The sequence below is a fragment of the Pan troglodytes genome, chromosome 6 (assembly GCF_028858775.2).
Source record: "Pan troglodytes isolate AG18354 chromosome 6, NHGRI_mPanTro3-v2.0_pri, whole genome shotgun sequence".
In the NCBI taxonomy this organism is placed as follows: Eukaryota; Metazoa; Chordata; class Mammalia; order Primates; family Hominidae; genus Pan; species Pan troglodytes.
Window position 1 is genome coordinate 54,309,694 of NC_072404.2, and position 27,607 is coordinate 54,337,300.

Sequence of the window (27,607 nt, forward strand, 5' to 3'; positions counted from 1 at the left end):
AATGATTGCATTTATCTTTCTGTAATGACCGGCTTTTTCTTTCAGCCCTTAGGCTACATTCATCGACATAGATGATATGATTTTCATAGTCCTTCTGAAGGAAAACATGAAAAATTTGCATATGAATAGACTTAATGTATGGTTCAATATCTTGTAGAATGTCTCTTGTGTGACCTTTATGAGTTCTATCATTCACATCTTGAGTGTTTAGCTTGTTTAATCAAAACACTCTTTAGAACTTACACACTTCAGTTAAAGAAGCTAAACACATTTTCACTTTCGTTTTTTTGCATAGTTCTGTTCTCTTATGGAATTTTATATATTTGAATATCCACTGAGAGTTTTTTTTTTCTTATAGCTGCTTAGTTACTTTTTGGAGGGGCTGTTATTCCTGAGATGAAAGGTCTGTTTTGAGGTGTCATAGTATGTTCCTAAAAGAAGATTAATTTCCTATTTCATTATTGGACTTTATCACTTCGTGACTTATGGACTGGTAGGGAAGGAAATCCCACAGCTTATTTCCAGAACACAGCCTAGTTTTAGAAAACCATTCTTGGGAGAAAAAGAAAAAGAAAGAAATAAAAGCTTTTTCTTTGATCTCTGTTAAGTCCTGAATGCTAACTTTAAGATCATCACAAAGTATGCATTTATTACTTAAAGAATCTATAAAACCTTTCTCAAGTAAAGGCCAGTTTATAAAGGAACCGATCAGGAGTTCCAGAACATTTTAAAATCTGTTCCTTGGAACTCTGCAAGTCAATCATTTATTGCCAAAATGATGCTGTGTAGCAAACAACTGCTAACCGTTAGTAGCATCAAGAGTAAACATGCATTTCGCTCATGAGTCTGTGGGATTGTGCTGCTGTGGGCTGTGCATAACAGATGGTGCCAGGCCCCACTATCTGTGGGGAATTTGGGATGCTCTTTATCCAGGCCCTGGTTCTGCATCCTTGGAATGTTCCCCAGCTCATCATCTGCAATGACCCTTAACTCTACTCTGCCAGGTGCTTCCCCTTCCGTTGCCCTCCATAGCTATGTGTGAAGATACTTTAAAATATGCCTTTTGAGTAGCTCTCAGCCTGCTTCCTGCCTGTGGACAGCTGGGTTCTTAGAGCTATTTACATTTTACATGTATTCCAGCCTGGGGTACCTTCTTGATATAGCTTCCTATAAAGCACCCTAGGCTTTCTAGTTTTCTAACTGAGATCCACAAACTACTCTCACGATCTTGTTGAGATATGCTGCTCTCTCTAAAATTAATTAGTGGCATTTGGGGAATGCCAGAATACTAGAGGACAACACCCTTTAGGTTCCTAAAAGCCCTGTGTCCCCCTGAGAGAGTCTCTTAGCAGCATCATTCTTTGAAGATCTCAACAAAGTTCTTACAATTGCACCCTTGACTTGATCTTTCTTCTGAGGCCATGTCTTTCAACATTCTCTCAAGAGAGCTCCGTACCCAGGTCAAGATGTTTATTGGGCACCATTTCCATCTTTGAAGTTAATACAGGTGACATTACCCAGTTTTCACACTGTAATATGCGTCACCCTTTTTTCAATTATTTATAGCAGTTTGTTTTTTATTATTTTTCCCCAGTATTCCTAAATATTTTATCATGTATTTCCAGGCTTCTCTAATTGTCTCTTTGTCCCCCAACTTGCTGGTCTCAAAAGCAACGCCAACTATTTTCGGTTTTTGGTACAGTAACACCCCATTCCAGTGTAAATCACTATATTGGTACTCTATTGCCACAATAATGCTCTATAACAACAATTTCAAAGCTCAGTGGCCTCCACAATGGATGTTCATTTAGCTCACGGGTCTGTGAGGTTTTGCTAATGCAGACTGGGCTGGGCTGATCTTGGCCAGGAATGAACATGTGTGTGGTATTGGCTTCAGCTGGGATGACAGTGGAGGTCTCAGCTCCACTGTTGCATCTGATGATAGCAGAGGCATAAGGGAGACTTCAGGAACATACATGTGCCTCTCAATTGTGCCACATTCTATTGGCCATAGCAAGTCACATGGCCAAGCACAGCATCAGAATGGGAGGGCATGAAAGTCACATAGCAAAGCATGTGGATACAGGGATGGTGAAGAACTAGGGCCCTTAATACAATCACGAACAGAAGTTTCGGCCAGGTGCAGTGGCTCACGCCTGTAATCCCAGCACTTTGGGAGTCCAAGGTGGGCGGATCACCTGAGGTCAGGAGTTCGAGACCAGCCTGACCAACATGGAGATACCCCATCTCTACTAAAAATACAAAATTAGCCGGGCGTGGTGGCACATGCCTGTAATGCCAGCTACTCAGGAGGCTAAGGCAAGAGAATTGCTTGAACTCGGGAGGCAGAGGTTGCAGTGAGCTGAGATCATGCCATTGCACTCCAGCCTGGGCAACGAGCAAAACTGTGTCTCAAAAAAACAAAACAAAACAAAAAAGCAAACAAACACAAACAGAAGTCTCAGAATCTACAAAGGGTGAAACTAGGGAGGCTGAGCAGGCAGCCACCTGTCTTTCCAGCTCCATTCAGCCAAAGAAGCTCTGTTTTTGTTTCTGTACTGTAGTGTGGTGTCATTTTTAAGTTTTTTTTTTAATCACTCTACTTTTAAAACATAAATTAAAATAATAAAACAAATCAAAACAAAATTTAAAAAACCTTAATTCAGGGCAGGGACTATCCTTGTGTCTTCTATTTTTTCCCTAAATTTGAACAGTTAAGGGAATCAAGACTTGGGGGAGAAGGAGGTCACAGACCGGGCTAGTGGGAGGTTCCACTTTCCACAGGCAGTGGGCTTTTCTACCAGATTAGCCTGTCCCTTAACTTCAACAGAATCCTGAGTTTCTATCATTTCCAGAAATCTGGCTAGTGCCTGTGTAGGTGTGTGTGTGTGAGGGGGCAGGGTGGCATGGGAGAGACCCCAAAGGGTGACAGTACAGAGTTGTGTGGGTGGATGACATGGACACACCTCTGATATATGACATAAACTCCTTCAGTTCACTTTTGACTTTTCCATCAAAGGAACTTGGAATTTGCCCTACTTTGGAGAATTGTGTCTACGTCGCTGTAGTTTTCTTGTTTGTTTGTTTTGGTCACAAAATCCCACTCTGTTTAGACATAGCTTTGAACACTCACAGTTCTGTAGTTAGTGGGTCTCAAGCTGCACTTCTTCTCCTTGGGGTTTAAAAAAATGATTGGCAAGGATTTCTCTGTGAACTTAAGAAAATATTTTAAAATGAGTGGTGTGAAAGATGAGATCTGCATTCTGAATTGCCTGAAGAGGTAGGCTATTTGAGAAGGAATTGGGGAACATTGTCTTGTGTAGTAGGGTTTTTTTTTTTTTTTTTTCTCTTTTTGGTTTTTTAACTATATGATCAATATTTTATTACTTAGCTGTTTCCACAAACACAATAGCTGCCACACAAGTCTCTGGTTAAAAAATAATTAGTTATAGCATGAAGGGGTGGAAAGAAAAGAGATTGGAAGCCCTCAAGTTGGAAGGGATTTGAGATCTGGTCCAAAGTTTGCATAAACTACGATAACTTGAATAGGTTCCTCCAAGCCTTAACTTGCTGTGAGGCAGCGGTAATTCTACCAAGCGGATTATCTGTCACAAAAGGCAGCCTCTTCTAGAGAAATGAGCTGTTCAGTCAATTGAATTAAGACCAAAATGCATCAGTTGGAGTCATCATACTTCTTGAAGACACTCACTTGCTTTTCAAATTAATAATATATTTTTCATTTTTATTAAAATATTGATACTTTGAAATATAGATACTGATGGTTTGATTAGTGTTTTTTATGATGCTTCTCATTCCAGCTTTAATAACATTGTCTTTCTCTTATTTTCACCTTTCTCTTGACAGGCATGCTACTTTATTCTCCATGCTCAGCAAATGTTCATTTCAGTTTATTTTGAGAAATAATGTTCCATGTTCAGTTATTAATTTGAAAGTAATCATTTTTTTTCTGATAATCTTCCACACATTTAATTTGCAGGTCAAATTTCAGTAGCTTACTAACTGAGAAAGAAAAAAAAATGATAGGGTTTGGTTCCTTTATTCTTATAAGAAAATAATTATAGAGCAACATTCACATTTGTTCTGGGGAAAATTAATCTATTTTTAGCTGTAAATTATATGCTGGAGATAAATATAAAATTAGCAGACTGGAATTGACTGCTCACTGTCAGCCATGCAGGAACATTACTTTGAATCCTGCACTCAGGTGCCTTGGAAGTTAATTGACACATACGTTCCTTAAATCCCAGAATAGTTGACAAACAGACTTACGAGCTAATTTCGTGAGAGCCATTAAATTATCTTTCTTTTTTTAGGTGTGGTATAATCAGAAGGGTTTTCATTCCCTACCTTCCTACTTAAATCATCTAAACAACCTTATTTTGTGGCAGCACCTACCCCCTACTGTGGACTGGAGACAATACGGTAATGTTATTTTTCATGCATTGTAATTCACTACTTTCAAAAGACAATGTTTTTAAAAGTGAAAGAAACAGAAAAGTTTCTGAATAGAAATGTGAGGGGCAATGAGAAGGTTTCTACTTGGCAACCAATCCGTGTCTAAACACAATACCAAGTTGTAGGCTCTCTTTCCCTTTGTGTGTCATTAAATGTCTTTATTTTCTTGAACCTGTAACCTCATCTGTAGGATGAGGGGAACAAAATGTGACTGGAGAGTTCTCTCCTAAAATTATTTTATTCTGTGACTTAATATCTTACAGAAGCAAGAAAAATTTTACCTTTTAAAGACAATATTATATGGAATACTGTAATAGAGAATACAGACTGTCCCTCCTCCTTATCACTGGGAAGATGAACATCACATTTTGATTTATGCTGAGCCCTCAATTCATCAGTTATTTATGTTGATCATTGATTCATTATCTATGCTTTCTTATTTTGGTAAATGGCACAGGTCCATTTCTGGTATCCAGAGTTAACTTACTGGTTTAAGTGAATATTTATTTATTTCACTTAGGTGGGATAAATTATAATTTGTTAATTTAATTTAGCTTCTTTTATAAAGAAAGGAAAGAAACAAGAAGTATAAGCAACAGGCCATGTCTACCACAATTTATTCACAAAATGTATTTGTTGAAACATTAATTCACATAGACATCAACACTAAACAATTTTTCTAATATGCTTTCACTTTATTTCAATCATACTTTATTTTTCCATATTTATTTTTCCTTCTACACCAGTTTTTTAACAAAGTAAATTTAATTATTTTGTGGCATTGTAATTATTTTGGAATGATAATAGGTAATGTAAAAGTTAAAAATGTACGTGACTAAGAGAAGTACAAAAATAGTACAATAGTCATACAGAGTAGGGACAGCAGAATAACATTTCTAACATATTTGAAGTGTATCAAGAACTTCATTAGGTATTTAACATCCATGGTCTTATCTGATTTTTATGTCAATTTTGTAAGATAGACAATATTTGCCTACTTTACTGATTAGAAAACTGATTTTCAGAAAACATCGCCTATCAGCTGTGGCTCTGAGCAAGGTAATAATGGGGCCATGATTGGATTCTAGGTCTAGCTGATAACAAACTCTTGCTTTTCTACTACATCAAACTGAGATGTCATTCTGGTGGGCATGAATACAGCATGGTTCACAGAGGGGAAGTCATTAACACTGGATCTTGAACAATGAGCAGAAGTTTGACTGAGGTCAGAAAGCCATTCTAGGTCTTAGCAATGCAATAACAATTATAGTGTATGTTCAGCTTATATGGAAGAGTTCAGTTTCACCTCATCATAAAGCTGAATGTAGAGGGATAATTGTTTATCTCTTTGGAAAGATTGTTTAAGATCAAATGCTGCTTGGCTTTGACTGACATGATGAAGAGTATGGACTTTTAGTAAGCAATAGACAGGCTTTACCAATATGTGAGAATAAGAATGACATAATCTATGTAATATGTTAGGAAGAATGATCTGGAAGCCACTGATTAAAGGGAGAAGACTGGTCGTAATTTAATGACCTATTGGAAGGATACTGCTCACAATTTTGAGGTTAAGGCCAGGATGAATCCAGAGGAAAAAAATGATAAATTTCAGACAGATGGGAGAAAAGATTGAGGCACTAGGGATGGGAATAAAAAAGATTTTAAGAAACTAAAATATAAACCTGAGCATTTTAGAGTTCAGTACTGATGACATTATAAAAAATGTCAGGGAGAAGGGATGTTTTCAAGGAAGGGGCGAGGTGATTTTTGCAGGATTAGAGATGCTAGTTTGGTTCACATACATAGATGAAAATGTGCATAGGATTCAGAAAACTGGAGAGAAAAGTTCGGTAGAGCAGTCATAGGTAACCTAAGTTCTAACATTAATAACAAATGATAGATAAAGGTGTTGGTAAAGTGAGATCCTGAATGGGTCAGACACAGGCTCAGAACAGAAGAAGGCTATGGATAGAACAGAGAGTAGAGGACAAAGGTGCTGTAGCCCTTGAGGTAAGAAGATCTTGGCACAGAGGCCAGTGGAGGGCAGAATTTCACACGGATGGGCAGGAAAAATGAAATATTTCAGGGTCATCCAGAAGAAGTAGAATGCAGACGTTTTGCTGGTGACTTCCAGAGGGCTAGTTCAATGGTGTTTCAGAAATGGAAAATTAAAGTAGAAGGAATTAAGCAGAGAGAGGTTGTTTTAAAAACTTGAGACTAAACAGATAAATTCTAATTTGACTTGTTGATGCATCATCATGGGAAAGGAAGGTTTGTGCAATAAATTGGGAATATACAATACATAGCACCACAGGAAGGTGTGTTGGCAGTTATTATCAAAATATTGATAAAGAACTCCCACGAGCAGGGTTCTTATAAAAATATTTTATCACATCCCTCGATGCTTGCTTGTTCCTGTGGGAAATGGACAGAGCTAGAACTATTAGCTTAATACTTACAGTGAAACAAACCTTGCCCCAGTGTGGAACTTCAGTAAATCCCATGAAAACAGAAGCTGTGTCTTGCTCCCTGTTCGTCTCAGCAGTCGCACAGCACCAGGCTCAGGGGACATTCAGGCTTTAACAAGTGAATGAACGGATCATTATACTACACGGACAATATATCACACTTCTCATGACAATGGTTTTTGATGAGGTTTCAGCAGATGTGCACATTCTAATATTAGAGATTTCTGAACCCTGATGCAGGCCGCTTGATAAGAAGCTATTTTCTTAGAACCCAGGCTGGCCCTTTCTCTCTAGGAGACAGCTAGCTGCTCCTGACCTATCTTCTCAGCCTCATGTCTCACTTATGGCCCCTCACTTTCCCCTCCATGTAGCTGGCCTTTGCATCACTGCCCTGCCATCCCTGTGAACCTGGTAGCTGCATTGCCTCTGCCGAGACTGCCTGTCTTCTCCTGCATCACCTTAAGCATTTCTGCTCAACTTTCTAGGCCCATCTCAGACATCACCTCTGTTGGAATACTCACCACCCCTGCAGGATGAGTTAGTGGCTTCTCTTTCTTCTCCCACAGTTATTTGCTTATGAAATTCATCCATATATTTATTTTTATCAAGCATTCATATAATGACAGATATTTCCCAGACACTGTGTTAGGTCATTGCTGTATTTTAAATGTGTCTCCCAAAAGTCTGTGTGTTGGAAACTTGGTCCGCAGTGTAACAGTGTTGGGAGGAGGAACCTTTGAGAGGTGCTTGGGTCATGAGGCCTCCTCTGTCATGAATGAATTAATGTCAGTGTCTCAGGAGTGGGCTACTTATTGCTGTTGCCATGCCCTTGGACTTCCGAGACTCCAAACACTGTAAGAAATAACTTTTTTCCTTTGTAAATTACCCAGTCTCATAGCTGGGCATGGTGGCTCATTCCTGTAACCCCAGAACTTTGGGAGGCTGAGGCGGGTGTATCACCTGAACTCAGGAATTCGAGACCAGCCTGGCCAACATGGTGAAACCCTGTCTGTACTAAAAATAAAAAAATTAGCTGGGCGTGATGGTGGGCACCTGTAATCCCAGCTACTTGGGAGGCTGAGGCAGGAGAATTGCTTGAACCCGGGAGACAGAGGTTGCAGTGAGCTAATATCACTGCACTCCAGCCTGAGCGACAGTCTCAATAAATAAATAAATAAATATCCCAGTCTCCGGTATCCTATTATAGCAACAGAAAACAGACTAAGACAGTCATTAGAGCAGTTAATACTTCACATTATCATTATTTGTTTACATTCCTTTGTTAATAAAAGTGTAAACACTTCATGGAAGGTGTTTATACTATTGATGTTTGTGTTTTCTAAAGTCTTTATTCATAGGTATTCAATAAATACGTCATTTAAGTGAATTTGCTTTTGCACTATATTTTAGGGTTACTATAGTACATTCCATTATGATAATTACATTCTAAAATAAAGATAAATATGCAACAAAATATGTACTTGCTTCTTTCATTATTAGGACCTTTTAAGTTGGCATAATTTTGTTAAATTAAAATATTAAATAAAGATATAAAATAATGAACCTAAGAGGAAATTTCTTTTAATAAGATTAACAGAATAAGTGAAAACAGAAGATTAAATAGAAGTGCTTAAGTAGATAGAAAGGTATCTTCCTCTGATAGAGTAAAAATGAAAGGGGATAAAGTATTATTTTATTTTGTGTTATTGGGGGTGGTTGTGGGTGGTGATGATAGCAGTTCTTAAGGTTAAACTTCTTCAACTACTTATTGAAATTTCATCCAAACCTTGGCATGCCAGTAATGAAATGCCACCATGTGGGAGGAATTAACCTCAGCAATGTCATGAACAAGCCAGATCCACGGTCATTAAACTGTCTGTACATTGGAATCACTTAAGCATTTAAAAAATATTGATTTATGTTGCTTATCCAAAGATTCTGATTTGGTTGATTTGGAGTAAGTCTTTAACAGCAGGCATTTTTAATGTTTTTTGGGTGATTCTAATGGTAACCAAGTTTAAGAACCACTGGGTTAAACTGATAAACTTCCCAGCTGATTCATATTTTGACCACTGAAGCAGGAAAACAGACAGAAGTATAAGTTAGGAGTCAGTTTAGAGATATCCACACTCACCTTCTCACTGCTAGGAAGGAACCTGATGGATACCTGGCTACTGGGTGTCAGGGGAGGACTGTTCTGTATTAGAACAAGAAAGAGCTCTTGTCTTTCTTTTCTCCCCATTTGTATATCTCTTTTGGAATCCCCTGGAGGGCCACAACTCATTAGTATGCTGCAAACCCCAGGGAGGAAGGAGAAGGGTGGTACATGTTGCATGCTATGATGATAGGACAGAGATGAAATGAGCCTGGGAGCAGTGGATGACACGCATGGTAGATTTTCCTGCTTTGCTTTTGATGAAATGAGAAACCTGCTAAAATCTCCAAATCACAAAGAGAGAGTATGAGCATGAGAACAGGGGAAAATCTCTGATCTGTAATAGAGCTACTGAATGAACAGCATTGGCTGTTGGAATTCGGCTGGCATCCATAACCTTCAACATGCCCTTGAGAGCTTTGGATATATTTGAGAGAGAAGATCTGGTGGTACCCGAGTGAAGGTAAAGGGGCACCCTGGTAAGGGAGGATTCTGAGCAATGCAAAGCACCAGTACTACCTTGCCCTTGCTGGAATCAGGGAGTAAGAAACAAAAGGACAGCAAAGCCAGTTATCAAACCCAGTATGGAACAAGGACTGATCCCCCAACCACAGAGAGGAGGACATTGCATACCTTGAGAGGGTGTTTTCATGGGGAGCATCTCATGATGTGTTTATATCTGCATAAATAGGGGAAAATGTGTGAACTCTATGAAAGAGAGGATAAAAGATAAGAAGAATGCCAGGCTGAGCTGCAGTGTGTTACAAAAACGGAGCCTAGATAAGATGAAGATAGAAATATGAATTTTCATTGGATGCAGTGAATAACATTATTGATTGATTACAAACCTCTCTCCTTCACTTAGAATTATTGACTTAAAGAACAAACATGCAGTATTCTCTAGGAACACACAGGGAAAAGGTGACACAGTAAAACTGATCAGAGGGGAAAAGCTAGAGGAATCAGGTATAGAAAAAAAGCAGATGAATAACAAAGTAAGAAGGAATGATGTAAGAAGAAAATGAATCGAACACAAAACAAAACAACAAAATAATTCTGTACCAATGGGTTGGAAGAGTTTGTCATGATTCTATCAAAATTTATGAATTAGGTATTATGGCAGTAGCAATGATTGATGCACAAATTTGGTGAATTTTCTAAAGTTCAAGGATAAAGAAAAAAGTTTTTACAAAGCTATGAGTCAAAGCACATTAGTTTCAAAGGAATAAAAATAAGACTGGCCTCTGACATTTTTTATAATTTCTCTTGAGACTTCATCTTTGACCCAGGGATTATTTCAAAACATGTTGTTTAAATTCTAAGTTTTTGAGATTTTCCTGTGGTCTTTCTGTTACTGATTTCTGGTTTGGTTCATCATGGTCAGTGACCATACTCTGCATTATTTCAATTATTTTAAATTGGTTGAAGTTCATTTTATGGTCAGGATATTGTTTATCTTGAAGCTTCCATGGGTGATTAAAAAAAAGTATTCTACTCTTGTTGTTAGAAATGTACATTATATGTCAATTAAATCCTGTTGGTTGATTGTGTGGTTTTGTTCTTCCATATCTTCACTGATCATTGAAGATTACTGAATCTTCACTGAAGATCATCACTGACACATTTCGTTTGCTGAGAGGCGAGTAGTAAAGTCTCCAAATTGTGGCTTTGTTTCTTTTTTCAGTTTCATCAGTTTTTGCTTCATGTATTTTGAAGCTCTGAGGTACACGTCAAATGTGTGTACACATTTGGCATGGTCACATATTTCTGGTGGATTGAGCCTTTTATCATTTGGGATGATTATATTTTCCTGGTAGATTAATCCTTTGCATATATGTAGTGGTCCTCTTTGTCACTAGTAAATGTAGTTGCTGTGAAATCTATTTTATCTGATCTCAACATAGTCACTCCTTCTCTTTTTCTTTTGATTAATGTTTACATAATATATCTTTTCCGTTACTTTATTTCCAACCTATCTCATTGTGTAAAGTGAGTTTTGTGTAGAGTGTATATTGTTAGGTCATATTTTTTAAGCTGCGCTGCCTATCTCTGCCTTTTAATTGGTGTTTGGGAACCATTACATTTAAGGTAATTACTAATATATTTGGGTGTAAGTCTGACATTATCATTTGTTTTATGTTTCCTCTGTTTCTCTTTTCTTGCTTTCCATGAGTTACTTGAGCATTTTTTTTGGATTCCATTATGATTTGTTTATAGTATTTTTAAGTATATACATTCATTTAGTTTTCTTCGTGGTTCTTCTAGGTGTTATAATACATATATATGACTTATCACAGTCTACTGATATTGTTATTTACTACCTTGGGTGAAGTGTAGAAAGCTTACTTCAATTTACTTTTACCCTGTTTACCTTTAAAGTATTATTGTCTTAAGTGTTTCCTATACACACCACATCAGATGGTGTTCTAATTCTTAGTTAAGTCACCAAATATGACTTAGGAAACTCATGAGATGAACAATAGTCTATTATATTTACTTCTATTTTTAACATATCTTGATGTTCATCTTTCCTTTTGAAAGTTCTAAGCCTTTTCCTGTTATGATTTCCTTTGTGCTTATGTAACTTCTTTTTGCTATTCTTTAAGAGTAGGTTTGCTAATGAAAAATTTGCTTATTTTTTTCAACTGATACGATCTTTATTTCACCTCGATTCTTGAAAAATATTTTCACTGAATATAGAATTCATGGTTGACAATTAAAGAAAAGCTCAGCACTTGAAAAATGTGCTACTTCCTTTTGGCTTCCATGGTTTCAAATTAGAAATCCATTACTATTCTAGTTGGTATTTTCTTCCTTCTCTCTTTGTGACGGCTTTAAAGAATTTTTTTGTTGACTTATTAGTTTCTAGAAATTTAATTATGATGTATCTTGGTGTGGCTTTCTTTGGTTTTATCCTATTTGGGATTTACTTAGCTCTTGGATTTTTAGGTTTATGGTTTTTTTGCCAAACTTGAGAAGTTTTCAGCTGTTATGTCTTTGAACACTTTTTCAGCCCCACTCACTCTTTCCCTTTTCTCTAAGATCAGGTAATAAGATTATTAGCTCTTGTATTGTTTTCCCAGAGGTCTCTTTCCTGAGTCTCATTTTTAAAAAAGTTTATTTCTCTATGTTATTTAGATTGGATAAGTTTTATTTTTTTCATCTCGAGTCCATGGAGTCTCTTCTTTTTTAGCTGCACTCAACTGTGGAGCATGTCCAGTGGGTTTTAATTTCTGTCATTGTATATTTTAGTTCTAGAATTTTCATTCGTTTTTTAATCATTTATATTTTCTAGTGAGATTTTAATTTGTTTTTCATATTTAAGGAAAATTCAAAATTGCTTTTTGAAGCATTTTTATGATACATATTGTCAGATAATTTCAACATTCAGTTCATTTTGACATTACCATTTTTTTATTGCCTTTTTCAACTGGTAATATTCTGGCTCTTGTTGTGAAGGATTATTTTCAGTTGTATCCTAGGCATTTTGGAAACTGTAATATGTGACTCTGGATCCCTTTTCCTAGCAGGCAAGCCCTCTGTTGAGGAATCATATGAGAGCCACCTAGATGTATATGTTTTGATTCCCTGTGGGCCTGATGACACCACCCTGGCTAGGCAAAGGTAGAGAACTGACTTACACTGCTTTTGTGCAGATGAGTGGGACCAGATCGCCCACCAGCCTCACTGACACATTCATGGTAAATGAGGCACTGACTCATGCTGTCTCATTGTCTCTAAGTGAGGGGGGGAGTACAGTCTGCTCCCCATTGGGCCCTGATGACGCTGGGGACAGGTAGTGAAGTACCAGCTAGCTCACTTTGAAAGTATTCTTTAGTCTCATCGAAGCCAGATGGGAATGGATGCTTGGCATCCCTCTGTGCCCTGCTGCCACTGGGGTGGGGGCAGTGGTGGAACCAGGGTACTGAGTAGCCATATTCTGCACTTCTGGGTTCAGTCTCATTGCTGTCAGGTAGATGTGGAGGCTCAGCTCTTCGTTGGTCCCTCATGACATGAGAAGTAGAGTGGCGGCTAGCCCTGTCTCACTCTGCTTTGTGAAGTCTCATTGCTACCAGGTGGGGATGGAGTCTCAACTTGCCTCAGGACCCCAGTGAGAAAACCACTGTGCCCCTTGTCTCTGTCAGGTGGGGAGTGGAAGATTCACTACCCAATGGGCTCTGCTGAAACCTGAGATGGTGGGGACAGTTTTGCTGGTGGTGTTTGCCTAGAGTAAGGCAGATATTGCTAAAAAGTAGTTATTTTGTTAGACCACTCTTTTCCGGGTCCTTGGGTTTTTTATTTTTGGGAGCCTTTCTTATTTGTACTTGTTGAGTTTCAATTTGGAGACTTTGGCAATGCCTTGTTCAGGATATATGTGAGGTGATAAGGAAGCCAGAATATTTACTGTTGTACTGTTGAAGTCTTATAGTCTCAGGGCACCATCATCTTGTTTGCACCCCAGAATCTTCCTATTTCTGTTTGTTGTGTTATGTCCAGCAGTTTTTTATTGTAAAAATGAGGACTTGGCAGAACTGGGGCTGCTCCATCTAGGAGGACTATCTCTGACATATAAACCACAACCTCAAAGGCAAAGAATAATAGAATAGCACCTATGGAATATGGAAAGAAAAGGCTATACTCCCCACATTGTGCACCTAGTGAAGATGTTTCCCATAAAGTACACAGGCCACAGAGATATGCTCATGTAGAATGTGGCTCAAAAATATACTGTAGACATATTGTCCATTAAAAAGAATGCCAGGAGGTAGTTATTTGAGATATTAACTGAAAGGAAGATCATGAAAATATTGAATGCACACAATGAAGAAAAGAACTTGGGTGAGCACCGGTTGTAGTGAAGGACATAGATTATGCAAATGTTTGCATGCATGTGGTGAAAAATTAATGGAAGATCAAGAATTACCCATTAAACTGAAGATATGTAATATAAAACTTAATAATAATGCATACATGTAGAGAAAATTCTCAACAGAATTAAGATCCAAATGCAAACAGTGATTACTTCTGATTGGTTTTGGATAGGATTATAAGTTATTTTAATTTTATTCTTTACCCTATTTAAAAATTTAAAACCCTTCTACAGTTGGCATCTATTACTCATAAGAGTAATAATTAATATTGAGAAAAATACATTTTTTCAGGATAGATTGATGAGGAAGAGAGAGAGAAAGTCATCAAAATGCCTTGTAGTCAGAAGAACGCATATATTTCTTTTAATAGTTTGTTAGATTGAATTAACTTTTTACCCTTACATATTTCACTGATATCTCATAATGAATTAATTAAAACAACGTAAACTTTCCACATATATTGATGGTAAGACAAGTTTTTCCTTTTGGTAGATGCTTACAGACATCTGGGCATTAATACTTCTAAAGATATACATTTTATAGGAGTAATGAACCCGAAAGTGAGTACTTGAATTGGAGACATCTTAAGTATCTTGCTATCATAATGGATATTGGACAAAAGCACAGATGTGCATTTTTACCAATGACAAATAAACAGAGTCTGGAAACCATAACAGATGTAGCCATAATGAGAACACTAAATGAGAAAACTAATTTTGTACATTCATACATTGCTGTGGGCCAATACCTGGAAAGAAAAGCCGGAATATAAATGATAATAACAATCAAACAAAGAAAAATTATTCAAATGTACTCAACATGTACATTTTGAAACGTCATTTCTGAAAACTTGTGAAGTAATGTCATAAAGAGTTCAGTGAGATTCTTCTACTCAATTCTGGTGTTGAAACTATGCCCCTTTTACTTAGGAGCCTTGGACCTTTTACCAACATCATTGTCTCAAGATTCTATCACAATACAATTGTTACCTACCTAGAGTACTGAGTGCTCAACATACAATGAAATCTACAACCCAATTACAGAGATTGTCCATTGCAATAATGTGTTTTTTACAGCAAGGGTATCAAAGACTACAAATGATTTTCCTAGTCTCATAGGAAATCGATCAGACTGGTATCCAGAAAAATCAGAGTTGTAGTTCTCACTCTGGTACCAATTATGCTTGACCTCAGATAAGTTAGTAGAGTAAGCTTATGCCTCAGTTTCCTTACCTGCACCCACTCACCAACCTCGGCTACACTTCCTCTACAGTAGGCTCCATCACGTCTCGTAGGATTCCTCTTTATGAGACAGGGCATAGCTATCCTCTCTTTCTTTGGATCCATGAAGAGAGTTCTGCTTTCTAACGTTTTACAGTTTTAAAGAACAAGGGGTATCATGGGAAGGTGCAGGGTAGTGTGAGGGTGAGCCCATGCGGTTGCAATTGCTCCTACCTGCTGCTTTTTGCTCAGGGATCTAGGACAACCAAGGACCCTTAGGTAGGAGAGTAAGCTTCCACCTGTGTCTTGTTTGTTCTTTCTTTATTCATTACTCTTATTTTTGAGAAAATATCCATTATTTATTTAAATAACTCCAAGTCTATCTTCCTTTTTGAAAAATAAGAGTAAAATCCTTTTAGCACCAATTTAAAGATATATTCGCTTGATTTTTAATGTACGTTTAATTCTATGCAGCTGCTTTCAACGAATGACTATGATTCTAAAAACATCTAATGTAGTGATTGATAAGCTAAATTGCAAGATAAAAATGAAAATTTCACCCAGTGTTCCTAAACCAAAACATCGCATGGGTTTCACCCTGCACCTCTCTGCCACCCCTCCAGTCTTCCCACTGAAGCTCCAGGGCAGCCCTGTAGGACTGTACTTTCCTTGCACTCCAGCCCTGTGCTGGGGTATCCTGTGCATCTGGAATCTACCTTTCCTTAGAAAGCTCCCTGACTTCCTCCCACCCTGCTGCACCCAATCTCTTAGGTGACCTTACACAGGACATAGTCCTGTGAGTGGGCTATAGTACCCTCACCATGGTGTGTCCCTCCCATCAGACTGCTGCGGCATAATGGGCAGGGAAAAGATGCGTGTTGAATGAATTCTCCATTCTGTGAAGGAAGAGGAATCAAATCTCTACTTGACCCTTGGTGAAACTCAATTACTGTCCAGTGCCCCGGTTTTCACCACCAAAATCATAACAAAGTCAGAACATTCTGTAACCCTTGGCCTGACAGGGGCAGGCTGTTGTCTTATAAAAGCTGGTGGTCAATGTCCAGTGGAGGGAGGTGGGGAGTGAACTCAAGACTGACAGCAGGTCCAGGGTTTTCTCTACTTACTTGATGACATTATTTTCCTAAACACTGTGGTCTAAGCCCTCTCATTCTCTGTGTATTAGCTTTGAAAGATAATTTTTTAATTTCAGAGTAAAAACATGGGAATGTTAAGCCCCAAAATGCTTAGGAATTGTCCAGGAGCTCTGAGCACTAAGCAGAAAGGCCCCATTCCAAGGCCATGAGGATTCCCTAGAGGGCCCCATGAGAGGAACTGTAGATCAGTGTGTTCTTTAATAGAGTGTCTTTAAATATTTACTCTATGACAATCATGTAAATTATAGGACTCTAAAGCCTGTGCCAAATGAAAATCTGTGGCCCCTCTGAATTATTTATGAGTAAGGGACCTAGGAAGAGAGAGGCAGCCACTGTAGTTTGGGGGGATTCAGGTATTTGCGCCAGTGGTTTTTTACTTCTAAGACCTAAGTGGAGACAGAGCTCATGGAAGATTACAGCTATGTGCAAAAAATCGGAAAAGGCAGGATGGCTGCCATCAGTGGGCTCTCTCCTGAAGTTCATTATGTGAAATTTATCAGCTGCTCTCTTCTGCTGTCATAGTTGAGGTTTTCATTTCTATGTTATGCTGTCGTTGGGATCCATTGCGGCTCATTGTAGAGGCAGGATTTTCAGTGCTCTGTATGTTAGTAGGTGATTTGATGAGAGAGACACATACCTGTGACTCCAGACATGTGGGTTCTGCCTGTGTCAGGAGCAGGTTCTAAACTCCAGGAAAAGTCACAACATTCCTCTGATTCTGTTTCTGCTTCTGGAACACAAGGGCCTGTCCAAGCTAGACCACTTCATGGGATTTCATTTTCCTAAAAGAATCTATAATTCTAAAATGCTGAAAGCTGACTTAAAAAGAACTGTGCATAGTATACTAGCTTCCTTAACACAATTTCACCATCAGATTACTGAATGAGAAAATGTATTATGAAAACTTCCAGGAGAGGGTCTGGCACGCTGGGGAATTACTAACTACAGGAGCAGTCAATCATTTCACCAGCGAGATGGGAGACCAGATGTACTCTCGCCTCCTAGATGAAAACCCTAAAAGAATGACACAAATCCAGGAAATGTACTAAAATGAAGGGCAATAAATTCATAACAGAGGAACTAGGATACAGAAAGCAAATATGAGAGCACTGTTTTTAATCTTTCAGCAGTGACTGTCACGGTTTAAGGCAAGAAAAGGTATTTATGCGACTTGATCAAATAAAGATCCAACCTTGGTAGTTTAATGTTTTATTATTGAGCTCCCCACAGAAACAGCAGTGTTCTTTTGGCAGCTTTTCACTGCAGAATGAATAGAACAGAGGCCTTCAACCTCCAGCCCTGTATCCTTCCCACTGTATGGCTATAGTCTCAGGAAAACCAGACACGTGTGCTGAAGAAAGGTGTATGATATGCTGGCAGGGAAATGGTTGTGGTGTCTGCAGACTAAGGCCTGAATCTCAGCTGTGTCATAGCTGTCAGTCTATAGGAACATTTCCTAAATATCTGTGCTTCAGATACTGCTTCTGTAAACAGGCATAATAATTCTGATGTGACATAGTTGCTCTATCAGAACTTATACAAATAGTCTAATGTCCTAAACAGCATACAGCACATGGCTACAGGCTAATTTTTGTGTATTTCTGGCTACCAACCCTTTCTCTCTGCTCACAAGTTTGAAAGGACTTAGAGTTTGAGATTTTCCTCTCCTCCTTTTTGCCCATCTTCATACTCCTGAAAATTTAATTAATCCTTTTTTTGTGAGGATAACTAAGATCTAATTTCTCAGCAAATGTTTAGTATGCAAAACATTATTAACTGTAGTTGCCATGCTATACATTAGGTCTCCAGAACTTATTTACATATTTACTTATGTATGTATTTATTTATTGAGAGAGATGAGGTCTCACTCTGTTCCCCAGGCTAGAATGCAGTGGCGCAATCATGGTTCACTGCAGCCTCAAACTCCTGGGCTCAAGCAGTCCTCCCACCTCAGCCTTTCAAGTAGCTGCCACTACAGTTGCATGCCACCATGCCCTGATAATTAAAACAATTTGTTTGGTAGAAATGGGGTCTCTCCATGTTGTCCAGGCTGGCCTCAAACTCTTGGGCTTAAGCAATCTTCCTTCCTTGGCCTCCCAAAGGGCTGAGATTACAGGTGTGAGCTACCATGCCCAGGCTTTATTTATCTTATGTCTGGAATTTTGTATCCTTTGACTAACGTCTCCCCATTGCCTCTTTCCCCTGGCCTGAGGTGACAGCCTTCTACTCTCTCTTTCTGTGAATTCGACTTTTAAAAGTTCCACACATAAATGAGATTTTGCAGTGTTTGTCTTTCTTTGCCTGACTTATTTCTCTTAACATAATGTGTTTCATGTTCATTCATGTTGTCTCCAAGACAGGATTTCCTTCTCTTTTGAAGCTGAGTAATGTTCCATTATGTGCATGAATATCTATCTTATATTTTCTGTATCCATTCATTTATCAACAGACACAGGTTATTTTCATATCTTGGCTATTGTGAATAATGCTGCAATGCACATGGGCCTGCAGATATCTCTTCAAGATAATATTTTATTTTACTTTATTTTTTGACATACATCTAGAAATGGGTTTGCTGGAGCATGTGGTAGATCTATTTTTAATTTTCTGAGGCACCCCTATACTGTTTTCCATAATGGCTGTACTAATTTACATTCCCACCAGCAGGATAAAAGTTGTGATAATCATTTTGTAATGTATACATATATCAAAACATTACATTGTACACCTTAGATGTTTGCAATTATAATTTGGCAGTTATACCTGAATAAAGCTGGAAACAAAACAAACAAAATGAAAGCAATAATAATTGAAAACCAAGGAAATTTAATTCAGCGTTGGACAGACATGAGGCAGGAGTGGGGTGTCAGCAGGGTTGTACAGGAAGCATAAGCAAATGACGACATATGCCTGCAGCCATAGAGTTTGGGGAAATGATAGCAATCCAGCTTTTCAAATGGGAGCAGTGGGAGAATACAAAGATTGGATTTGATTTTAAAGGAGATCTGTGTCTAGGTAAGGAATATGGGCTCTATATTTTTCTATTTCTTTCTGGAAATTCTCTAGGCTTTCTGGGTGAGGGATTCATGAGTGTGCAGAGAGGTGAGCTGAGCAGGGATGCACATGTTTGTGAGTGAGGCCTGGCACTGCGAGGATGGAGTTCACGTGAAAGTAACAGGACTCGGCAACTTCTTGGATGTGTGGGGTGAAGAAGAGCAGGGAGATGGGGAGGACTTAGTGTTTTTTGAGCCTGGGTGACTGGGAAGATGATGGGGATATTTGCCCCAGGGTGTGTGTGTGTATATTTAGGTTAAACAATTTCAGTATTCTACTGTGTTCCTCAAATAATATAATTCCAAGACATGTACTCAGCTAACCACATTTCTCTGGATCCTCTTAATCTAGAGTGTTCTCATTCTTACGTAGAGTCTAGAAGAGCACACAACATTGCAAATATACTCCACAGCACCAGTGGTCCATGGGCCATACTTTGGCAGGATCTGATACTTTATAAACACTGTCTAATGTCGCTTGGCTTTTTCTGACCTCCTGATAAGGTTGGTTGACATTGGGCTGCACATCAAGTGAGAAGCTGCCTGTGAGTCAACACTTTAGCTAGGAAGGACAGGACTGGCAGGCCCCATGAGGTGTAGGCTAGAAGTAAAGCTTGGTGAAAGAAAGACACATAGGAGAAAGACTGGTGGGTGTTATTGGTCCAGACAGGTGAGGGATCAAGACCACACAATTCAGTTCATGATGAATGTGGTAAGTCCAGGATCCAGGAAGCGATGCAGCAGGTGTCAGGCACACACACTGCGAGCCTGGACCAGAATATCTGGACAGTATTAATCTATAATCAAAAAAATTTATTCTAGAAAACTGTACAGTGGATTTGCTGAACCAACAGCTCCTACTGTTGTTGCTTTTATGAGCCAGAACTTGCCTTAGTACATGGCTGAGTCCCCAATAGAAGGAAAAAAAAGGCTAGCATAGCTGGGGAGAAGAGCAGGTGGCAAAGGGACAGAAGTCCAGATGCCTGGTCGCAAAGCTGTTGGAAGTTTGGAGCACTGTAGCCTGTTCCAACTCTGTACCTTTTTTGTAGGCTTACTTATACCCCATGATGTTTCAGTAAGGATTTAATGTGCTCTCATAAAGCAGTGCTGATAAGATAATACCGATAAGATGAATTAAAATACAAGTGATAGTATAAATTAAAATACAGATGATAGGGTAAATTAAAGGCGAGCCAAAAGAAAAATAAGCAAAATCTAGGACTGGCAACATGAAATGGAGCAAGGATTTGTGCCTTTGGTAATGGCCTCCACATACAAGCCACACATTTGACTCCAATCACTGACACAACCAATTAGGCAAAGGAAACCTGATTACTCTCACAGTCCACAATGTCCAAGATAAAACACGAACCAACTTTATTTATGGAGTTCTTCTTAACACAATATTGACTAGAATTTCTGGGGAAGCACTGTCCCACTCTGTGATATTATAAACAGCTCTTATAATAAAATCCTTTTAATTGATAAGCTGATGGCAGTTTCTTCATTTTGGCTGCTGGCATCACACACATGCACAAGCCCAAGAAAGCAAACAAAGCAAAACAAAATAAACAACTCCAAAACCAAAATTGGTTCAGTGAAACAGTCCAGTTATCTATCTATCTAGATGTGGCTTGATCTAGAGGTGAATATTGATCTGATTCGTATCAAATAGTCTTCTTTGCATATTGTTACTTAGCCTGAGTATGTTTCCTCTCTGCAAACATAGGCTATGGGATACTTATGAGGATTACACAATAAAATATGAGAACCTATGAACATAGGGCCTGTCATGTAAAGCATGAACAATTCATGCTGGTTATGTTTGACAACAACAGCAATGACAGAAATCCCAGCACATATTTGCTGAATTTCACAATGGAGTTTGCCATTCTTTTCTGCTAATTGGCCAGGGCCTGGGCAAAGCAAGCAGGATACATTGTGATGGCACAGGGAATCTGCGTAGCCTGTAGATGAGCTGCGATTCACCATGCAGGAGCAGGCTGAAGGCCCACTTTTCAATTTGTCTTTCACAGGAATAACACTCTACAGCCACCCATATGGAGGGGCCTTGCTGAACGAGGACAAGATGTGAGTTGATGGAATGCTGAGGGGTGTGTGACCCTGACTATGGAAGAAAATCTTTGTGTTACTTAGGGATGACTTTGGTCTCTCTTTTGCATTTGCCCCAAGAGATGGCTTATAGAGTTAGCAGGAAATGCCCACAGGACTTGGGCATTTCTTTGCAAAGTGTGAGAAAAACGACTATTAAGAGAGGCAGTACATTGACTGAGCTTAAAACAGATGAGTTTGTCATGCAACTGTACTTCTAAGCAGAAATTCTTCTAAGGGAATGATTTACCGAAACTTATGGGACTGTACATCTTCTGAAGAGTTTTTGGGGTTAAAAGCATAAACATTGCATTCATGTACATAAACGTAGTAACGCCTCCTTGAATATTTCTCATGCAAGATTTTCCTCCTGATCCAGATGGAGACATGGGTGGGGATAAGGCCAGAGCTCTTCAGGTACAGAATTCTGTGTCAGTTCTCACTGTCTTTGTGAAGGGTAGCATGCTTCCACCTGTCTTCTCTTTTTCTCCCCCATCTCCCTTCTCTATTATATGGTCGACAAACTTTTAATTAAAAGTCGATAATAAAAGTGGGTATTTTTGAAAAACTTTTTATGACCTACCAAATTAAGTTGCAGAATGCAAATCTGCTTAATGGGCATTCTCTGCTCAAGTTGTTAATCTGGCAGGAACCGGCAGGAAGCACCGGTTGGGTTGCAGCTTGTCCTCACATTCACATAATGATTTTCAGGGTTCTAGCTTTAACAGTGTCTGACACCTTCCAGAATTCCAAGAGTAGGCTAGCTGACATCTGTTGTAGAATGCGACATGATGGAGCAGAAGGCATGGCACAGCAGATGACTTGTGCTGAGGAGTTCCATCGTGTCGGCCTCCTGAAAGACCATCTGTGGTCTGACTGTTCCTAAAGGAGTTGAGAGGAGGCAGCAATTGACTTGAGTAAAAGTAGTAGTGCTCCAGGTAAAACAATTACTAAGAAAATGTACAGTGTATAATATTACAAAGCACCTCAATCTATTGCAAAATCTCCTTGGTATTTCATGTGATTAAATTCAGAGATGGGCCAGTGCAGTGTGGAGCTGTAGTGAAGGCTCCTCTCTGGCAGGTGCTACTGTATTGCAAAGCAGTCCCTGTGTGGGCAAAGGTCACAGCTTACCCGGATGCTGCTCAGAGGATATCCTTCATCTTAATTGGGAGTCAGGCTCAATGGTGAAGAGCAGATTTTGACACAAGAAGACTCCGAAATGCCCTCAAACTGTGCTCCTCAGTTATGTCTTCTGTAAACTGAGCTTAGTCATCCATGTCTCAAAAGGTGGCTGAGGGGATTTAATGAGGGAATCCATGCCCTTAGCCAACATGCCTGGCTGATTATGAATTTTTAATTAGCAGTTTTCACTGCTGTCATCATTGCTGATTGTTATTAGCAAAGAAGGCTTGTGTTCTTCATCAGGTGCCTGAGAGCTGCTCTGTTCCACCCGCAGCCTGGAGAGCATCCGTCAGTGTGGAGTGGCCCTCTGCATCGTGCTGGGATTCTCCATCCTGTCTGCATCCATCGGCAGCTCCGTGGTGAGGGACAGAGTGATTGGAGCCAAAAGGTTGCAGCACATAAGTGGCCTTGGCTACAGGATGTACTGGTTCACAAACTTCCTCTATGACATGGTAGGATTTGGGAATGAGATTCTGTGTGCCTCCACAATAGTGATCTAAATAGTGCATGTATGGAGGGATGGAGGGGGGCATTGGGGCCCTGGCTGCCTTGGAGTGTCCACAAAAAGGGGTCATCTTATTGATAAGAGCATTTCAGATTAAGTCACCTTTACTGATCACCATAGAATTGGTTCATAAGGGGAAGACTGATAAGCTTCAGGCTGGAGAACTGGGAAATTATAGAACTTTACAAAGATGCAAAGTTTCTTCTTGAGAAGATGAGAAAATTATTACCTTTACTATGCTCTTTTCAACGGGGTAGCAGATGAGGTGATAAAAATCATTAGAAATGATCTTTCATCTGCATGCTTAACACCCCCTCCTGCGAGACCTGTGCTTCATTGCCTAATAGGTATGGCGGGTATTATTAGCATTTTTGGAATGCACTCAGTTCCCCAATGGAAACCCTCCAGATCAGTGTCTGCCATCCTGGGGGACAATAACAGATGCTTTGTCTAGGTGTTCCCTATTCTTCAGGACATTTATCTTAAGTAAAAAAAAGCATCTTATATGATAAGTTGTTCTTAGTGGTCAATATCTACTGTCATTGTTCTCTCGTGGAGCTGTCTTTATTTTGTAGGAAAGTGATATCCTTGCCCTCATACATATGATTCATCTTGTGATACAGAAAATCATACATAAGTCAGTGGAAGGCCGGAGGTCAACCATTTACTGAGCACCTTCCATGCACTAGGTGCTGTCCGAGCTGTGCTACACCAGGCACAAATTTCTGCATATTAACATGTTGCTTTCCTGTAAGGTTTATTTCTTTGAGCTGGCTTAGAAGTTAGCTAATTTATTTTCTTTTGATCGTGTAACTTGGATTTTTGTTTTGTTTTGAAAGTACAATTTATCGGGTTCACACCTAAGTTACCTAATATTTCAGGAGTTCATTTAATTTAATCAGAGGTTTCCCTGAACCTGCCTGGTGATAGATATCACCTGGGACATTTGGTAACAATAAGGATTCCCAAGGGCGTATCCTTCGAGATTCTATTCAATAGGACTGGGGGGACTTGGAGGTCTGTGTTTTACTAGGTACTCAAGGTGATTTATGAATCTTAACCAAGATTGACAAATTCTGGGTCTTTAAACCCTTATCTTTACTGAGGGACACTTGAAGGCAGGCAAGTGGAAGTGACTTGTCCAAAATTTTACATCTAGTTGGTACAGAGATGGCTTCTCAGTGCCAGCCTCTGTCTCCTGGTCCAGTTTTGTTCCCAGTGCTACACACTGCTGCTGGCTACTTGTCTCTCTGCCGTCTGTCATTTAACAGTGTCTAAGGGCCACAACTTTCCCAGATAAAAGGGAAGAAGTGTGTGGCAAGAGAGAATCACAACACACGGGGGCCATGCTTCTAGGACACCATGGGGCTTTCAAAGTCTCCAAAACCCCAGGATCTTCCTTCTTTTCAGCACCCTTAGTTTATTATCTCTTATGCCTCCCACTCAGTCTGACTCTTCTTTACTCTGTGATGTTTGATCTTGGTGATTAAGGACAGGGAGGGTTTCTTGCTTCTTGGTTGGATGGTTTTCCATCTTCATCCAATCATTCTCTGCTTATTCTATTCAATCACTGATTTAAGAAATATTTTTGAGGATCTGTTGTGGGTCAAGGTGGGTCCAAGGTTGCTATAGACTAAATGATTATGTCCCCCCAAAATTCATGTTGACACCTAATCCCCAGTGTGATGGTATTTGGAGGTGGGATCTTGGAGAGATAATTAGGTTCTGAGAGTGGAGCCCTCCTGAATGGGATTAATGGCCTTGTAAAAGAGGCCGCAGAGAGCTCTATGTGAGGACACAGTGACAAGTCACAGTCTGAATGAGGAAGCTGGCCCTCGCCAGACACCGAATCTGCCAGCACCTTGATTCTGGTCTTTCCAGCTTCCAGAACTGTGAGCAATAAAGTTGTGTGGTTTATAAGATACTTGGTCTATGTTATTCTATCATAGCCCCCCAAATGGTGTTGGGCATAAAGCCATGCATAAAGCAGAGAAGATTGCTCCCTCAAAGAGATTCTTATGAGAGGAAGCAGAAAAACTAGTAAACAAACAAATAAATAAATGCGCAAGATACAGTTGGCCCATGACTGGGTCTATTGAAAGAATGAAAGAGAATGATGGGATGGAGGATGACTTCAAATGTGAAGGTCAAAGAAGACAGTGAAACTTTACCTGAGATCTGTGAGGTAAGAAGGGGCCCTGCCCATGGATGACATGCAGGAAGAGCTCTGCAGCTTGAGGCTCTAAGAGAAGAAGGAACCAGGCATGTGAGAGCCTGAAGGAAAGCCATGGCTGTTGTTGGCCTGCAGGGAGCACCTTAAGGTGAGGCTGGATAGGGAGGTAGTGCGAGGAGCCTGTCCTTGGTTCTACGTGTGTGGGAGGAGGCTGTGTTTCATGAAAGCTGATTGGATTCCTTGACCCTCCTCAAAGGAGATGGATATGCATGACAGTAGTAGTCACCTCAGGCCACCATAACAAAATACCACAGGCTGGGTAGCTTCACCCCGGAAACTTGATTCTCTCATTGTCCTGGAGGCTGGAAGTCTGAGATCAAGGTGTTGGCAGGGTTGGTTCCTTCTGAGGCTTCTCTCCTTGGCTTGTAGCCAGCCATCCTCTCCCTGTGTCCTCACATGTCAGCCCTCTGAGAGTGACTGCATCCTGATCTCCTCTAGAGACACCAGTCATGTTGGATGAGGGCTCACCCAATTGACTTCATTTTACCTTAATCACTTGTTCAAAGTCCTGTCTCCAAATACAGTCACATCTTGAAATACTGGGGGTTCAATGTATAAATTTTGGGGGGATACAACTCAGATTAAAACAAGCGACTTTCCAGGACTAATTCCACGGCTACAGAACTCCTAATGTGCAAAATAGGAAATATATTTGTGAAGTTGAAAGGAAACTTCAGGATAAGTAGATGATAATAAATATGACCATCTGATGTAACAGCTCTCCCTTATTTCTTTTTATCTTCTCAGCTCTTTTACTTGGTTTCCGTCTGCCTGTGTGTTGCTGTTATTGTCGCCTTCCAGTTAACAGCTTTTACTTTCCGCGAGAACTTGGCAGCCACGGCCCTCCTGCTGTCACTTTTCGGGTATGTGATGAGAAACGCTGCTGCAGAATTACGGTTTGTTTTCTGAAAGAGAAAACCCTCAGGATGGCTTTGAACCTGCTGTCGACTTCATGATTTCCTCTCTTTTGAAGCAATTATATTGCTTCTGCAAGGGACACGGAGCAAACAAGCCTGAGCAGGATGATGAATGCCCCGTGGAGGAAGGAAGGGCTGACCTGGTCGTGATGAAGACAGCACTGCCCTGTCTCAGACAGGCCCTTGAGCTGTTTGACAAACTTGTGCAGCGGGAAATGGATTCTCTATTATTCTCACTTTGACATTAATCAGGGGCTCAAATACATAATCCAGTTAGCTCAGAGATTGCATTTGTGGAGGTTCTCTCAGCAAGCTGTCTGGCATTTTTTCTCCTCTCCTCTAATATTAGTAGTTTGAAAATGTTTTGTCTAATTTCTATCACTTTTTTTTCAGATGAAAAAGTAGCAAATGGAGAAAAGTCATTTTATGAATTTGTGATTTATGCATGCTAGTCAGGATCATTGCTAGTGGCCTCAAAATTATATATATCTGGTATCAGGATATATATGTCTTCTTATTTGTCATGCACGTTTGCTTATATACAGGCTAACTACATAAGAGATGCTTAGTAGGGAAAATCATTATCATACTAATTTATTATAATTCAAGGCTATTTTAAAAGATAAAACAGCTTGCTCTTATTTAAGAGGATTACAAATAAAGTGATTTTTACAGTTTGTATTTATATAAGTGCCCTAGGATTATTCAAAACATCTAATTAGAGACAGAGTTTTACTTAAACAAATATATACCATTACTAGATGATTGTATAGGTGGGTGGGTGGATGGATGGAAGTATGTAGATAAGAGAAAGAAAGATAGACAGGGAGAGAGAGATTAACAGAGAGAGGGAAAGAGACACTAAGAGAGAGAGGGAGAGAGAGATTAAGAGAGAGAGAGAGAAACAAGACAGACAAACTTTTGGGGGAACATTGATATTACTACTCACTAACCCCAATGCTGTAGCTTTGGTAATACTAATTATTCTGTCTAATCCTCAGTTTTTTCTTTGTAAAACTTCATGTCTTTTGCTATAAAGATTAAATTAAATAGTTTATATGACTATCATGGACAATGACTGGTACAAAATTCCCATTAAATTAATTTTAGCCATTATTGTTACTCTTTAGAATTATTTTACTCTTTAGAAGATGTAATATCCTGAGCTATAAAACATGTTTATAGTAGACATGTATTTATTATATTTAGCTAGAAATTTATGGACTTGTGTATAAAGATCTATGTGTGTGTACCC

General features: G+C 39.4%; 1 protein-coding gene across 4 annotated transcripts in view; it reads left to right on the forward strand.

Moving 5' to 3' along the window:
* The window catches only part of ABCA13 (ATP binding cassette subfamily A member 13), a 477,235-nt gene that overhangs the window by 314,649 nt on the left and 134,979 nt on the right, over positions 1 to 27,607 (forward strand). For 3 of the 4 annotated variants that reach the window (XM_009442731.5, XM_016957445.4, XM_009442734.5), the window contains exons 48-51: positions 4,335 to 4,443; positions 21,437 to 21,491; positions 22,972 to 23,149; positions 26,183 to 26,298. In XM_009442731.5, coding sequence (XP_009441006.5) covers positions 4,335 to 4,443; positions 21,437 to 21,491; positions 22,972 to 23,149; positions 26,183 to 26,298 — 458 coding nt within the window. Of the gene's footprint in view, positions 1 to 4,334; positions 4,444 to 21,436; positions 21,492 to 22,971; positions 23,150 to 26,182; positions 26,299 to 27,607 lie in introns of those variants that run through there. The other variant, XM_063815352.1, reaches the window with a different exon arrangement.